General features: G+C 32.3%; 1 protein-coding gene across 3 annotated transcripts; it reads left to right on the forward strand.

The window, feature by feature from the left end:
- Window positions 1–310: 310 nt before the first annotated feature.
- On the forward strand, window positions 311–9,035 carry LOC131064783 (glyoxylate/hydroxypyruvate/pyruvate reductase 2KGR). 3 transcript variants are annotated; one of them, XM_057999055.2, is made up of 3 exons: window positions 311–383; window positions 747–1,259; window positions 8,335–9,035. In XM_057999055.2, the coding sequence occupies exons 2-3, from the start codon at window positions 819–821 to the stop codon at window positions 8,854–8,856; spliced, it is 963 nt and encodes a 320-aa protein (XP_057855038.1). In that variant the 5' UTR covers window positions 311–383; window positions 747–818; the 3' UTR covers window positions 8,857–9,035. The 3 variants fall into 3 exon arrangements, with proteins under 3 accessions (XP_057855038.1, XP_057855037.1, XP_057855036.1); XM_057999054.2 differs by lacking the exon at window positions 311–383 and adding an exon at window positions 434–669; XM_057999053.2 differs by lacking the exon at window positions 311–383 and having other exon boundaries at window positions 434–1,259.
- Window positions 9,036–15,199: the final 6,164 nt, after the last annotated feature.

Below are 15,199 nucleotides of genomic sequence, written 5' to 3' on the forward strand. Positions count from 1 at the left end.
TGTGCACCACTACTAGGACATTTGTGCATAGTTATCTACTATTGAGTTATCCACTATTGATACGTGTGATATTCATTAATGAACTTTTCATTATCAATTTTTGGGGCTCCTTTACAATATACTAATGAGGGGTTGGGTTGACAAAAAGCTGTCCACTATTCAAACTACCTTTGTCCATTTATAATGCAATAATCAAAATATTTGTCAAATTAGAAAATTCATTATAATGATACAATCTATAAAACCTGGTCTATTTTTTTGGCCCACACCTTATCAATACTCACACCAAGAATATTCTAGACCATTAAAAACAAAAACAATATTCTGGACCACTCCGCAGGATACTCTGTCCAGTTTACGAAAAGGAAAATGTACAGAAATTGGTATGCACAGACACTTCCTTTACTTACACCTCTTCCACTATTTACTTTTGACTGCTACATCGTTGAATGAAAGTCCTCAGTTTCCTAAATCCAGAGAAAAAATAATACTTACACCTATTTCAAGACAGAAAAGTTACATTTTGCAGAACTCCAAAATAAAGAATCCACATAATCTGTAAAACACATACCCAAAACATCGTCTCTCAAAATCGAGTAGAGTTCCAGTAGTGATTTTGACATTTCGGCTGTTAAGAGAAAACCCAATATCTGAGTGCGTTTTCTAATGGTTGTGATAATAGTTATTGATTAATGTCTCGACACTGTAGCAGACATATACTGAAAAAAAATGTGATAATAATGCAGGACAAACAGCGCAATTTAAGCGAGGCCTTGGCGACCCATTCCACTGTTACAAGCAGGCCGAGCAGAAAAGAAATGGGGGAGGATCAAATGAAAGAGGTGGGAGTTCTACTCACATACCCTTTCCTTCCGTACTTGATCGAATCTCTGGATCGCAAATTCACAACATACAAGCTCTGGGAACTTCAAAATCGGGAGGCTTTTCTGGCGGAGCATTCGCATTCGATCCGTGGTGTGGCGTGCAATACTAAGGCCGGCATGACTGCAGAGCTCATCGATGCGCTTCCCCATTTGGAGATTGTGGTCACCAACAGCGTTGGATTGAACAATGTGGACTTAGATAAGTGCAGGGAGCGCAATATTGCAGTGGCCAATACTCCCGATGTCTTGACTGATGATGTGGCAGATTTAGCCATGGCTCTTATGCTCGATTCTCTGCGCCACATTTCGGCTGCAGATCGCTATGTTCGCCACCAATCCTGGCACCACAAGGGAGATTACAAGCTAACGACTAAGGTAAGGGTTTCAATTCATTTCCATTTTCTTTTTTCCATGTTCAGTAGGGTTTGGTAAAAATGCACAAAGCTATTAATGTTAACATTATATGAACCAACTGTGCAACAAGTTCTTAGTGTATGAAGAGTTTAGATTCGTCCCTGACGGGCTTTACAGTTTTGTAATGCATATACACATTTCGATACACTGGTTATATGAGTTCATCTAGGGATTCAACATTGAAAAAAAAGGGAGAATTTTTTTAGTAAGTGTAGACTTTTAATCCCCTGTTCCTCGATAAAATACCTACTTATAATTGCATTGATACGAGATAAGACTACTAAAATGTTACACGGTAACGCTTCCTCGATGGATTTTCAACGGCGGGGATGGCTGGGATGCATTCCCAAGCTGTCTCTGACCAGAAAATTTGTAGGTGATGTTCTAAAAATGTGAGGAAGTTGGCAGGGGACGGCAGGGTGTGACTGGCCTTTACGGTTTGGAACTGTTTCAGGAATGGCTATCCAGTCTTTAGAATGTATCTAACATTTATTATAACGTATTTATAAGATATAAAAGATAATGATATATTGATGCTTTCTACAAGTTTCATAACTATTTCTACTGTCTTCAAACCATCCCTTAAAGCCCAACACAAATGATGCATTAAATTCAGATAAAATTCACCAGACACCTTTAAAAATGGTTTTACATGTTCTTACATTGTTGCTAAGAGCATACTTTTAGAAGCTCCATTTGTTGATTCGAAATTTGCAGCTCCAGATGCAACAGTATATCCTCTAGCATTCTGATTGATGGAGGCATTTTGTTTGAAGCTTGATTTTAAATTTAGTTTTAGATCTGTTCTAATCATGATATCAGTTGTTTAGACAGCATATTCTAAGCTTTGATTTGTTTACTTCAGTTTTAAATCATACTAATAGATGGGTCGTACTGAAGAAGCTAATATAGTTTCAGATAAATTACCTGAACAAATCAAAGCTTAAAATGAGTTGTTTAAATTTGACCATTTCCACATATTTTAACCAGAATTGGATTTAATCATGTCTACATGGGCAACTTAGATGTTCAATTTGATACAAGATACATGGGTTGCGTAAAGATCTAACATGGAAAATCAATTTTGTGCTAAACATTTGAGATGATATCCTTGAATGGGATAAAATATGATAAGCTTTATTTGTTGAACATAAAGGAAAGAAGGCTCTAGGTTGGACATTTGTGTGGATTAATAGGACTAGTAGAGGTGACGCTAGGAGAGTTGGGGATAGGGAAGAGATAGAGATCACATGGCGCTCCCTTATTTCTCTTGACGCTACTAAGGGAATAATTTAAGTGCAATTTTAAGGGATAAATCGACATGTATTAGATCTAGAGGATAACATGTTCAATAGGATCAATTGAGGATTGAGTAGGAAGATCTACTCAACTAGGATGGCAATGCATACGTTGCTTGAGAACTCTTCTTGCTAATGTTTCTCATTTTTTGTTGTGCATTGTCCTTGTTATGTTTATGGTAATGTCTTTCGTGTTTCAAAGTTAGTTAGCTATTTTGGTAGTTTATGTCAATGCATAACAATCTATATCCAATAAATTCTTTTATACATCTAGTCTTAAATAAAATCCTTCACTTTTAAATTTTTTATTTAAAAAAAAAAAACAAAAAAACCTATAATTGGACTAAGTTGAAAAGTACTAAAAGAAAGTTTTTTATGTCATAAATTTTTCAAAAATAATTGAAATACTCTATTAAACTTAGAAAATTGGGCATTGACCTTTAAAAGATTAACGTACAAGGGATTAGATTTTTTATTGATATCTTTTTTAATATTTAAGACCACAAAAGTGTTATATTAAACTGAAAATTAGACGGTGTTTAGTTTTTTCTAATTTTTTCAGTTACATAAATAATCTTCTATAAGATCTTTTGTATTGACTATTGTGAATTATTTAAAAGAATCATTAGGAGAGAGGCAAAATAAGTTCCTTCATCACTTGGTTCTTAAATAAACTTTTGATGAAACATTTATAAGAAATCTAAGTGTTTAGGGGTTGAGTGTGCAATTTACAATTATTTCAAAAATATTTAATTGTGATATTTTTAAAGAAAATAGATAATTAAATGGATGCTCACTCTTTAGTTGTTGGCCTTTATATTAGTAGTTTAGTATAGGTTTTCTAAGATTTAGGTAGAAGTGGATATTATAGTCATTTTCAATGCAATTTAAGATAAAGAATCATCTAATTAAAAATTATAAGATATAGTCATTATTACTTGGTAATTGTCGGATTTTTTCAAATTGTTTTCATTAAGACATTGTTATAGAGAGGTTAATAAGATTGTGGATTTCTTGGAAAATTGTGGAATTGAATTAATATAAGAGCTTATTGTTGATAACACAAATGATAGGTGGGAATGACTAGCCAATAAATGGTAATTGGAATCCCCTTTGGATCCCTATCTTTTGAAAAAATAAATGATTTAATATCGTTATTCTTATTGGGGGATTCATGTTAAGGATGAGCAATCTTTTACAAAACAATAACCTCTAAATGTGTCTATAGCTTGTAATATCTCAAATCTTTTTTGGATAGCCATGGATTCAATTTTGCACCATATCTACTCAACCTAGAGTTATACCTCAAAAACTTGAAAGATCGCACCTCCCACAACCATGAAGCTCTTATACCACTTGTTAGGAAATCTTGCATTCAAACCTTAGTTCATTTAATCAATTTTATATATAACCTTATGAGAGAAAAGTATTCCACGAGCTTGTAGAATAATAAAATGCATAGATCAAATAGATAAGCCACATGATAACACAAGATATACACTGGGAAAACCCTTAAGAGGTAAAAACCCAACCTGAAAAATCATTCATATTCCATCTATTATTTATAAAATAGAAAATAAATACACTTAAATTTACAATGAATGCTCAAGAATCTCCATTGCATCGTCCTTTTTTCCAAGCATGAATCCAAACATCTCATTGCATGCTTCACATATGCACTCCTCAGAGAGACTCAATACTCATAGCCCACTAGCTCAACCAAACTTAACTACTAAACATGTGCTTGATTTTTATGACTCAATCTCACACAATTACAACCAAGTTCATAGATAAAACCATGTGTCTGAAAACCACAAGAATACAAAACCATTGACCCTTTAATTAATTTGGGCACTGAGTTTTCACTTTATTAAATATCTTTCCCCATATATTAAATAATTATCCTATGTCTCACACACATAACATAATTAATCCAATATTACAATACAACTTACAAGTCATCCCCAAATAATAACTTAGTCTAGCTACCCACATCTCCTATATGTACCACAATTTGATTAAATTAAGATAATTGAACCATATTAGAATGAAGATTTGTCCTTATCCAATGATGTGTTTAGCTTGTTATAAGAATGAGGAAAAAGTAGAAGCTTTCCTATATGAAAGTAATCTTTGATCTCATATTCTCCACAACCATTGTTAATCATTTTGACATAAGTTTGAGGTAGTAGATTATTAAATGAATCTATTGCATCTTTTGAGAAAGGAAGAGAATCTTTCACCATTTTTTTTTAGAGTTACATAGATTCGTCATAGTAATCTTCTATTGAAACATTATTCAATTTTTTTTTAACTAAATTAGGACATATTTTGATTGATCCCTCCAATAAGTGTAAAAGTTGGTCAAGAACTTGTCCTCCTAAGTTTCTAGGAAAGAGTTCAATGATAAGGTAATAATCATAATTTAATTGACTTCTTTGCATGAAATATGGAACTCTTTCACATGGTCTCATAAATCTCCCTTTATTTTGTATTTATTGTAGATATATAAATTGCATCACATCCTAACATCATTTCTAACACCATGTAATTACTACATTGGTAATTGAGTAAACCATTTTAATTATTTAATTAACTAGTCTAATTTCCTTTATATTTCCAAAATAAATAAATTCATTCGCTTTCATTAACTAACTAAATGAGTTATTATTTAGTTAATTATTATATTTAACTTGTTTATTTTAAAATAAATTTAATCTTTTTCTATTATTCACAAACAAATAAATAATAGTTCAGATACTCATATGACAAAATAATAAATAAACTTTAAATTAATCTTATATTTTCACAATTCAATTTTACGCTCCATCTCAAAATACCAACCAATCACATAAATATAGCTCTAAAAAAGCTCTAATGATCCATCATTTAATAAATATATCTCAATCAATATCATCCATCCTCTAACCATTAATCTCGACTATTTATCTATTAACTTACAGTTATAGAACTTAATTTATTCTACAAGTTAATGTATAATAAAAAATCATAAATTTAAACTAATATTTCCTCAAATCATGATCATTCTCTTGAGATCAATAGGTACATGTATACATTTATCTCTTATAAATTTTGTAGAAACCACATTAAACATATCTTAAGAAATTATTTGTAACAAGGAGGGTTTCAATTTGTAAGATTATTAATTATTATTTTTTAATCTCTTTAGTTCAATTAAAGGTATTGTTTTGTTAGGTCCCGAAGACAACTGGGGGGGGGGGTGGTGAATCAGTTGCCCAATAAATTCAACCAAACTTAATGATTTAAAGTCAATAAACCAAACTTTATGCCGGTAGACAGTTTTATCAGTTAATTGCAGTACCGGTAAAGATTAATGCATGAGACAAAAAGACAATAGCATCCACAACACATAACACAAATATTTGTACATGGAAACCCTGTAAGGGGAAAAACCATGGTGGGAACCCTTACCCACTATCAGATGATACTACTGCAGATAGTATGTGTGTACAATATGGATTATGCACATGCAGAAAGGCCAGCTCCCTAGAGCTCACTGCTCAATCACAAAATGAGAGTCACACTGACTACAATTGGATGGTTAAATCCAATGATAATGTACTGCATAAAGTAGCATCTTCATATGCTGGATTCAGTACCGGTTTAGTTCTGATTGCTTTCAAAAAACCTTCCTTCAACCTTCAAATGATGTATGTGTGTATAGTTCTACTTATTTCCGCATATATCCTATTACAATCTCTATCCTTGCATATATATCAATCTCACAAATGAGATCTTACATTTATACCATAACCTAAGACCAATTGAGTAGGTCGGCTCACTAAAAGATATTACAATGAAATTAATTACAAATAAAACGATATCTGATGCATGATGTCGGCACAATGCATTTACAATAATAATAAATCATCTCCATAACGTGTCATGCTAATCTAGAATAGATATACCTGTCAGTGCATATCCTTGACCTATTTGCCAGTAACAACAAATATGCAAACCCGAATAAACCAATAACCAAATCGCCAAAACCAAGTGATCAGATAATGTCTTTGACATAACCAAGTAGTTTCCAAGTCATTCCAAGTGTCGGTGAACAATATAATCTATCGGTGAACCAAATACCGGCGACTGTGCATAAGTCTCTGACTTGCCGATGAACATAACCAAAGATCTCCAAGTGCTGATAAGTGTTGACAAGTGATGACAGGTGTTGACATCAATGACAAAACCATATATCAACATATCCAAAATACCAACAGGTTTAATTAAAAGCTTTAATGTTGATTTAATCGGTCTTACATTTTTGTTTTAAATTTGGCATGTTCAATGGAACTTCATCTTTTATCTAATTTTAGTTTTAGGTTACATGTTTACTACAATTTTAAGAGATTTTCAAAAAGTAGTTACATGAAATATTTGCATTAATATCAAGGGAGATATGACGATATGAAGTTGACTATATGATGATCTATTTTTATTAAAAATTATGTACAATTAATTTAATAAAATATATAACTTGTAATATGGGTGAGTAAATCGCTTCTATTGTTGCAAGTCAACAATATTTAACCTTTTTTTACATGTTATTTTCTTTTTTATTTGTGGTACAAAGAGAAAAAACTTACAAAAATCTTATTTTTCAAATCCTAATTTATGACAACTTTTGTAAATGAAATAAAAAATTATAATTTAAAAATAAATATTAACTAGAGAGTTTCATGGAATATCTTCAATAACATTTATTTTTCTATTTGACAAGTTTGTTTTTTATTTCTGTAGAGAATTAGTGTTTATTATCGAATGTCAAACACCTTGAACAAGCGAATTTTTTTACTAATTAATCATATGATTATCAAATTATTTATTTATTTATAGATAATTAAAAAAGTAGATTAAATTTATTTTCATAAGATTCAAAAATTCCAAGCACGAAAACCTAATAGTGAAAAAAACACAGAATTTGACTACATATTGCAGTAGATAGCTAAAGATTAAAGTACCATTTATGTTGATTTACGTTCATTTTCCAACATATGAATAAATTGATTGCAAACATTTTCCAAGGATCTACGTTACTTTCCTTATGATGTTTGAATTTTGCATTTAAACAATGCTTTGGAAAGATAGAATAAGCTTAGATATTGCAAACCCAGTTATTTGTCAATGGATGTAAAAGCACACATAATTTTCTTGGATCATTTTACTCTCTAATGTTTTCATTTAGGTTCTAAGTCACCTTGCTAATTTTAGATCAATGTTGATATACACTTTGTTGGGACAGTTTGTAATCTCTTCACTTTGTACAAGCAGTTTTTGCATGAGAATAGTAGTCTTGTTTGAGGATAAAAACAGATTAGTTTAATCATTAGTTTGGTATGTCTATACATGGGATCTTTTCTATTTTTTAGTTGTTTTTTGATTTGTCTAAATTTCTATTTTTTGAGACAATTGTATCATCATTTATGATTTCTGATCAGTTGATCCTTAATCGTGTGATCAAGAAGTTTTTGTAGTCCTCTAAATCAATAAAAAAATTATTTGTGTGATAACAATTTACGTTGCTCTAACAATTTCTTATTGATTTTTTGTTGATTACGAACTTCTTGACCACCTAATCAAAGATCAATTGATCAGAGATCAAAAAACTAAAAAAATTCATGTGTGTTTAAAGATGGTCTCTATTTGCTACAAGAATTGGTAGTGTTTTATTATTTTTCTTGTTATTGTTTATGCAGCTAAGTGGAAAGCGTGTTGGAATAGTTGGACTTGGGCATATTGGTTCAGCCATAGCTAAGAGGGCACAAGCTTTTGGCTGCACCATTGCCTACCACTCAAGGTCTAAAAAACCTGATGTATCTTTTATCTATCATTCAAATGTTATAGACCTTGCAGCTAGCAGTGACATTCTTGTTGTGGCATGCAATTTATCAAAAGATACTCACCACATCATTAATAAGTTTGTTCTTGATGCACTGGGAGCAAAAGGCACACTTGTGAATATAGGCCGAGGCGCCCTTGTAGATGAGAAAGAATTGGTGAAGGCTCTAGTGGAAGGTCGGATTCAAGGTGCTGGTCTAGATGTTTTTGAGAATGAACCTCATGTTCCACAAGAACTATTTAGCTTGGAAAATGTGGTTTTGGTGCCGCATGTGGGAAATGCAACCTGGGAAACGAGGAAGGCAATGGCGGATCTTGTCGTTGGAAATCTGGATGCATACTTCTTGAAAAAACCTTTGCTCACCCCTGTACCACTATGAGAATTTTCTTAATCACTGTTCTCATAATTTATTACTTTATGATAGATGTTACACAAAGACTCGACATTATTTTCATATGAAGCTTTATCAAATGACACGACAATTCTTGAGAGGTCATATGACCACACACATTGTATCAGTTTTTATAAGGGAAAATTTCCTATTTCTCACTTCCTACATATCAATTTCTTAGATAATTAAGAATGTTTATTTTGTGTGCCCATTTCATTCACGAGACAAGCTATATACTGCAAATCCTCTCTCTATTTTATAGGTTCCTATGGAGCACTAATGTTAAGAGAAATGAACACACAAATATATATAGTAGGTTCATTATTTTACATGGATCAAATAATCTTGTTTTCTTAAGGAATTTATTTCCATGTGTATTTGTAAGTTCTTGTTTACTTTGAAATACATAATTATAGGAGGATTCACTTGTGCCTCAAAGTAGGGGCAAAATATAATGATGAAACTTACATACCCACAACAATACTTATTTAGTTAAATTGACTCAATTCAAGAGAATGTCTTAATGCAATTACATATGGGTAATACAATCTTGTGGGAAGTTGTGCTCATTTCCCAATCCTTTACCTATCCCCCCACCACAAATATTCCCTTATATTTAGTTATATCTTATTTGCTTTTGCCTATATTCTCATACTTTAGCCTTATTTATGCTTAGTATTCTCTCCATATCTAGAGATTTGTTCCTTGCCTTCATACTAATGTTTCATTCTTCAAGTTAATTTTCTCACGTGACATTTATCTTGCATTGTGTAGAACCCCTAAATAGAGAATATTTAAATTCATTTTTTTCCAACTCCTACCAAAATTTCATTCCTCTCACAAGCTGATTTGGTAAACATTATATATCATTTAATGCACTAGGGAATGATTTTTAAAGGCATCCAATATGCATTCACTTATCATCTTAGTATCATCCACTTATCATTTAAATTTTGAGAGTATATAAGGTGCACTCATTGTAAGAACACTTCAATTAGAGCACTAAAAATAACTTATTCGTAGTAGTATTTACATCTCCTAATATTTGTGTGCTTGCTTATTTTTTTCCAACCTTTGTCAAGTTCATTAAATTTACCAATTTAGGGGGTTGACCTATGAGATCTTGACCCTAGCAATCTGGCATACTCACAAGGTATTTCTAAATACCACTCGTTCTTACCAATCATGTAGGAATAGAGAATAGAGAAAATTATGGTAGAAGCGCAAATTTTACTAGATCAAATTGGAAGTCATGTGATAGATTCATGCCAATGAAAGTGTTCCATAATTATCGAATTAAACTATAATCAATTACAATCCTACATAGGATTCCAAGGAACACACAAATTAAGGATACTCAAGAAGAGGATCTAGTAGTTGTGCAACCAAATTCGTACCTCTCAATCTCCCAAATGGCGAGTCAAGTTTTTTAAATTTTTTAGCATGCTTCTATATGTGAGTTAAAATCTCAAAGCTATCGTTTGAGATATTGGATATCAACAATGTAGCCACATCAACTACATTGTATTCAAGTTGTTTGAAAATAATTTTTTTTTAAAGGTTAGATTGCAACATGTGCATCAAAGCTTTGTATTAATGATCACTTTATACATCACCATATGATTAGTCTTTTTATTTGATGTGACTTGTCAGAATAAATAGTTTCCATCAATTTTTAGGCACAAACATAATGGTGACTGGTACTTAACTTTATAAACAATGAATAAAAGAAAAAAAAAATAAGGGACTTTTATAATAGCTATTAACATGTATGACTATTATGCCTTCTGATCTCCTAATTTTTTAATATATAATTATTTGAATCTACACTCCATTAGATTTATTGACCTTTTTATTTAATTTCTAAAGATATCATCAATTATTTACTTTATCATTCCCCTATGTAGTTATCACTTAGTCTAAGGCAATTCATAACTAGATTATTGTTTGAGAAAATCTATATTCCCTTAAAATAATTGACTAGCATTTTTATAATGAAGAAATGAACTCTTGTTATTATTTGGCTAATAGCCACATTAAATTGATCTTAGTACAAGTCAATCGTGGATGTTGTGTTGTTGTAACATCCTAAAATTGCACCCCTTGCAATTTTTGACCGCATTTGGGTCTTCGCCTTAGTGTTTGCACCCCTCAGCCTGATTGAAGACCTGAATATTCTCATACAAGTCATAACCTGCATTTTACTCAGTTGTGCACTCAAAATCCACCTTGATCCTACCCTAAAATAGGGCAAGACTAGGGCATGGCACCCTAGGATCCACTAGGCCTAGGGCATGGTGCCCTGGGATCCCCTAAAGGGGACCTATCTTGGGGTCTCTCCCTTTGGCCTATCTCAAAATGGAGCAGGAAAATCCCTCCTATATCGGCCCAAGTTGGAAAACCAGTCAATTAAACCTACTGGCAAGTATATAAGAGGGATTTCCCCTCTCATTTGAGATCCATCAATCTATTACATCAAGCATTCAAGAATTCAAAAGCAATTGAGCATTTGCAGTCTTCCTTCAAGCTTCAGAGCAATAATAGAGTCAAGTTTTCAAGAATTGAAGAGGAGACCATCATTCTACTTCATGAAATCATAATTCCACGTGGAGGAAAGCAAAACTTCACAAGGAGGTATAAGCATTTCATTTTCAAACAATTCAACGTCCCCTCAAAGAGGAGGATTTCTACTTTCAGTCATTTCATTTACATTATTTCAACCACCTGGTTAATTCCAAAACCAAGGTTTGACCTGAAGGCAAACCCCTATTCCCAACACATTTCCCTTTCTTTTTGTGTGCAGAAACAAGTGTGTAACTATACTTCTGGAATTAAGCTTTATTCGCAGAGACGAAAAAACCCTTTTCGACGCGTGGAAAGTTCAGAGGGCCAAGTGGAGGGCGCCCCTATCCGGACACACGATCCTTGCAAATTTTGCTCAATTTCGCAAAGAAGCTCTGAATCATCTCAAACTTCTCAGATCCAGGTGCACAACGGAATCTCAAACCTTTAGCTCATTATTTTCGCATACTTTGTCTTCATTTTCAGCACTTTGTCTTAATTTAATCAACTTACAAAAGAGGGTCAATTGCATTCTAATCGAGCAACCAATCTACTTAGTATTCAATCCTTGCATCCTTTAGGATTGGATCTAGTAGATTCAATCCCTCTTTTTAATGTAAAGTTTTCCCCAAGTGAAAATTGAGCTTAGCAAATTCCCCACTCCCAAGTGGAGAGTTGTCCAAGCCCCCAATTTTCCACTTTACATTTTGGTGAACCCAACTCCTTACACCCTTAATTCTATTTTTTGTTTTCATATCTGAGTGCATGCAATTTAAAATTCAAATTTTCAATTACAAGTTTAATTTCCTTGCAATTTTAAAAAATTTAGAGGTTGAATTCACAAAACCCCTAGTTTTTAGATTCAAAATTGAGCTTGTCATTTGTCTAAATTGAATTGATTGTTTCGGATCTAAGAACTTTTCAATTTTGCAATTCAAGTCTTCATTTACACTTTCAATTTTCAATTTAAAAAAAAATTAAGTGGTTAAATCATAAAACCCTAATTTTTTATTTTAAAAATTGACCTTTTGAATTATGTAGATCTTGAATTAATTTTCAGATTTGGGTCTTTGCTTCAATTTCAACATTCATTTTCCCTTCTTGCAACATTCAAATTTTCAAATTTAAATTTTTAAAATTAAGTGATTTATGCAACAAACCCTAATTTTTGAAATTAAATTAATCTTGTGCAATTTCAAATTTTCCTTTAAGCATTTAATTGATTCAATCAAATCTAAAATCTCTTGTTGGCCCTTAAGTGTGCCCTTTTTGTTCTTATTTCAATTTATCATTTTATCATTCATCCTAAGTGTGTCCTATTACGACCTTCAAGGCTTATTTTCGCATATCTAGACATCTCCAATTCTCATACACTTCTAGAATTCACATTAAAATCACAATATCTTTCTTCCTCGAAAATTTGGTAAAAAGTTGTTCGGACCGTGCTACTACCACCATCGTCTCGAGTTTTTCTGCTCAAATTTTGGGAACCTATTTTGACAATATTTTACTACACAATTCCAAATATTTATGAAATTTTATTGATTTTAGGTCACCCTAAGGTTGAAAACAAACCTGAACTTCAACATTTCCATTTTCAATTTAAATTTTAAATTTAAGTGGTTAACTACATACACCCTAGTTTTTAAGATTAAATTGATTTCCTCAATATTCCAACATTTCAAACTTCCAAAATTTTAATTAAGAGGTGAGATTTGGACAACCCTAATTTTAATTTTTGATTTTCCCTCCTATCAAACTTTTAAAATTAAGAGGTCATTTTCAACCCTAATTTTAAATTGAAATTTCTATCTTCTAAGGGATAATTCAAATTTAATTTAAGAGGTTATTTTAACAAAGCCCTAATTTTAAATTTCAAATTCCTAGGAGATTGCATTATTCTTTCCAATTTCTTTTCCCTAGTGCATGAGTTTTACTACTATTAGTCCTACCTATAGTATTCCCGTTAGAAGAAGTTGTAGAATTAAGTCTGCCCAAGGTTTGATTACTGAGAAAATGGAGCCTAATTTGGCTTGCTTTTTCAATCAGGATATTGGTTCTTCTTCCTATCCTACAGAAAGTCACATTTATTCTCTTCATTATTCTCATAATGAGGAGGAATCACTAACTATAGTATCTGTTGACCAATTGGTGAAGATAGACAATCAATTTGACAATACTCAACAATGGATGAGTCAAGAATACCCAAAAAGTGAAGCTCTCCATTGATTGAAGGATTAAAAAGAATAATTCAAAGTGATAAGCATGGTGTAGATATCTTGTGTGGTATTGCTCATATTGTTGATTCTAATATCATGCCTATGAAGAGTTGTGTTGAAAACCTAGGTTATACACAACCTCCTAGTCAAGATAATCATTTCATTCCTTTGACAACTCCTATGACTAGTGTTCCTACCTTCACATCAAACATCATGGCTACCTCTACACAAAATCTCATACCTACAAGTGTTAGTCATGGGGGAAATACCTCTTCTTTAATTTCTCCTACCATAAGTGTCCCCCTTGTTACCCAATCACATTCACCACTTATAAATGTTAGCCAAGGGGGCAACTCTTTCAATCACAATTCCTTTATTCCTCCTATGATTCTTCCAAGTGTTACCCAATCTTCTCCATTACCTACTTATCATAGTGTCCCACCTCCTTATTCTCAATCTCTTCCTTCATTCAATAATATTACTCCACCCTCTTAATCCAACATGTCTAGCCCAAACAATGTCTTCCTTAAACAACAAATAGCTTCTATGAACCAATCCAAGTATAATGTGCCCACATTTGATGTCGCGAGCCCATTATCCAATGTAAACATGTAGAAGTCCCTTAATTGGAACTTTATAATGGAAAAGGTGATCCCTTGACTCATGTTAAAACATTCCAAACTTTGTGTAGTGACTTTGCTCATGATCAAAGTGTGTTAGCAAAATTGTTTACTAGAACATTAAGGGATAGAGATTTTCAATGGTATTGTTCTTTGTCTCCTTATTCTATTACTTCTTTTCAACAATTGGCTAATGCTTTCATTCAACAATTTCACAATAGCATTGGTCCTAAAGTTCCTTTGATTGATTTGATGCATTGTAAACAAGGAGTTAAAGAAAAAGTGACTGATTTTATGGGTAGATATAAGAATTTGTATTCTCAGATTTCTTTTCCTATGCCTGATCAAGATATTCAAAAGATTTTCATTTCTAATTTACAAAATGATATTAGGGATAAACTTTTCTTAACTGAGTTTACTTCCTTTCTGCAGTTGTGCACAGTACTTCACAATTATCAATTGGTTGTGAGTCAATTGGAATAATCATCTCCTTCCATGGCTTCAAGTGATAAGAGTGATAGTGCTCAACAATCGTTGTGAAGTTCAAACCAAACAAAGGATTTATCAAATTCAATGACAACACCAACAACAGTCAACTCGTAGGTGCTACAGGTGTGCCTTCTTTGTCTAAATTCTTTAGAAGAGAAAAATAGTTTACTCCTTTGAATGAATCTTTACATAGAATCATGTCTCGGTTAATACAAAGGAATGTGTTAAAACTTCCCCAAATCAAACCAATTGATCCATCTAAGACAACTTCATCTTACTTTGATGCTAAATCTTTTTGTCAATATCATCGTCAACTTGGTCATGATACTGAGAAGTGTTTTTCATTAAGAAGTAAGATTCAAGAATTGATTAACAACAATACTATATGTGTGGTAGGTGTGAATGATAAAGGAAACAAATCCGTAGCTCCTCCTAATCAGA

The sequence above is a fragment of the Cryptomeria japonica genome, chromosome 11 (assembly GCF_030272615.1).
Source record: "Cryptomeria japonica chromosome 11, Sugi_1.0, whole genome shotgun sequence".
Taxonomy (NCBI): domain Eukaryota; kingdom Viridiplantae; phylum Streptophyta; class Pinopsida; order Cupressales; family Cupressaceae; genus Cryptomeria; species Cryptomeria japonica.

Coding starts and splice junctions, on each gene's coding strand:
- LOC131064783 (XM_057999053.2), top strand. CDS start 693: ATGTCTCGACACTGTAGCAGACATATACTGAAAAAAAATGTGATAATA. Junction 1,260..8,334: donor ATTACAAGCTAACGACTAAG/GTAAGGGTTTCA, acceptor TTGTTTATGCAG/CTAAGTGGAAAGCGTGTTGG.